This window comes from Bactrocera latifrons, unplaced genomic scaffold (assembly GCF_001853355.1).
Source record: "Bactrocera latifrons isolate USDA-ARS-PBARC rearing strain unplaced genomic scaffold, ASM185335v1 scaffold_39, whole genome shotgun sequence".
Lineage (NCBI taxonomy): Eukaryota > Metazoa > Arthropoda > Insecta > Diptera > Tephritidae > Bactrocera > Bactrocera latifrons.
The window spans coordinates 1,905,023-1,907,355 of NW_017537034.1; the positions used below are offsets into that span (position 1 = coordinate 1,905,023).

A 2,333-nucleotide genomic window follows, 5' to 3' on the forward strand; every position below is an offset into this window, starting at 1 on the left:
ATATAACCCTATATCTGACTCTTTTAGTTTTAGGACTTACAAACAACCGTTATGTGAACAAAACTATAATACTCTCTTTAGCAACATTGTTGCGAGAGTATAAAAATATCTTTGTCAGGTTTAAAGGATTAGGTCAAGTACGAACCCGATTACATTACATCCAGAAAAAGCAGTCATAGACATTTAGTTCACATATTTGGTTTTGGCATGAAAATATATGAACCGATTTTTACTATTTTTGGAAGTGAGGCGGCAGGGCTTTAAGGCACTATTTTTGTTCTGATATCTTAGATAATGCATTTCAATTTGTGAGTTAAGTTATAGCAGTTTATAATTTTTCGCATAAATTCATCTGTCGAAAGCGTCATATACATACCTATAACGTAGATTTAATTTTATATTGGTCAATCGAGTTTTCTTGTGATTATCTTAAATATTTGTGTATTTTCATTTATGTTTTTCATTTCAGGGAATGTTCTTCAAGGATAGTAATACTATGGCATTTTATAATTTACTTAGTGGTGCCACTATACATCTACAAATCAAAGAACGTGGTGGACGTAAAAAATAAATGTTTAAAACGTGGTGGACACTGAAAAAATTCTACTAAAGTTATTTAATTTACGGTAATAAATAAGTATAGTATGCGTGACACTATAAATATAAAACCATGTTGTATATGAATCTGACGGGTGGATAACATAATGTCGACAATCTTGCAATATAAAATTCCGGCAATCAAAATACCGACGAATCAAAATACAGACAAACAAACTTTTAAAATAAGGTACTACACTTAATATGGTTCCCAGAGATCCCAAAGGTGAAAACACCACTAACCAAATGTTAAATTAAAAAAAAAAAATATAAGAGTGTATAACGTAATAACGACTATTTGCTAGTGTTTTGATTTGTCGGTATTTTGAACTTCGGTATTTTAAGTAATCGAAATGTCAAATTTTAGAAATTTAGTTGCACATTTGCTGGACTGTATCCTTTTGCACGCAAAATTTAAGCAATTCTTTAATCATGTTAAACAGTTAAAAAAAAAACAACTTACATAACAAGTAACATCCCAGTAAAATTTAACAAACATGCAAAGTAATTCAATAAATAAATAATAAAGTAATCATTTTAATCTTCTTCTGTAAAGGTAACAGAGATTATAAGTCAGAATCAGAGAACTGCAACGAGTAATAAATTTGTCTGATTCTGTCAGTTCGATTCATGTACACGAAGCGCACCATTTGCATTCAAATCAGCGATAGAGAACAACTTTGAATCTCTAGCGATCAGCTTATACCTGATTTGTTTATGAATGTTCGCATCAGCAGAAAATACCCGAGGTGATGCAAACTCCTGCTTTAACGATTGAAATGATCGACAGCGTTCGGTTTGTATATCATCACTGATTTAGTCGGGCACTTCTGTTCTATTTGAAATACATATGTTTGTGTGTACATATATGCATGTGTATATACATATGTTATATGTATAATGGAAATTCCATCGAGTACATACATACAAGAAATGTATGTATATATGTACGTACGTACTCGATGAAATTTCCATTGTCGAATATTTGTAACATGCGCAAATTTTCGAAGCTGATACATTTTTTGCCACACATGATTCAAATCAGTCAAGCAGTTGTTTGCTGAACTTATAGATTTACCCATAGATTTACTCGTAGATTTACTTATAGTTTACCCAAAGAACCCCATACCGTTTACTCGATCGTGATTGCCGACGAATAGATTGTACATCTTGCATCAAATCAGTTGACGCTGGCGGCTACTCGAATTGATTAACAATGTTGTCTATGCTGAGCTGAATTGATTTGATTTTGTTTTTGCACGACTGTTTGTTCTGATTTCATCATACTCGTTGCAGCTCTTTGGTTAGAATGCAACCCTTTTGTTGTGTGAACGAAAATAATTTAACAAAAGTTAAATATTGAATACAAGTTACTTTTGCACTATTTAATATAAAATAAATGGTTAGAAACGAATTAGTAATGTGTTAGTGGATATAAAAGTTAAAAATATAAGTGTCAAATTCATTATAAATTGGAGAAACACGCATTTTAATTTGTTGAATTTCTGAACTTTAGATGTAAGTGTCTCAAAAACTGACTTTACAGCCATTGCAAATAATTTTCTGCGTGTGTTTGTTCTTATGCCGTTGCTCCAAGAGGAAACTTCAGCAATTCGTGCACCGTGCAAGTGTTTTGCAAGAGCAAGAGAAGCCTCCTATTATACATATATGTATTTTAGTATTTAAATTTTTATTTTTATTTCGTTGAGGAAAACTATTATAATACATGTGTAGCA

At 31.5% G+C, this 2,333-nt stretch overlaps 1 protein-coding gene across 3 annotated transcripts in view; it reads left to right on the plus strand.

Moving 5' to 3' along the window:
* Window positions 1-1,129, plus strand: part of LOC108972282 (splicing factor 3A subunit 1) — a 13,629-nt gene extending 12,500 nt beyond the window's left edge. For all 3 annotated transcript variants that reach the window (XM_018938829.1, XM_018938831.1, XM_018938830.1), the window contains exon 10: window positions 470-1,129. In XM_018938829.1, the coding sequence (XP_018794374.1) occupies window positions 470-571 (102 nt within the window). In that variant the 3' untranslated portion in view covers window positions 572-1,129. The remainder of the gene's footprint in view (window positions 1-469) is intronic.
* Window positions 1,130-2,333: the final 1,204 nt, after the last annotated feature.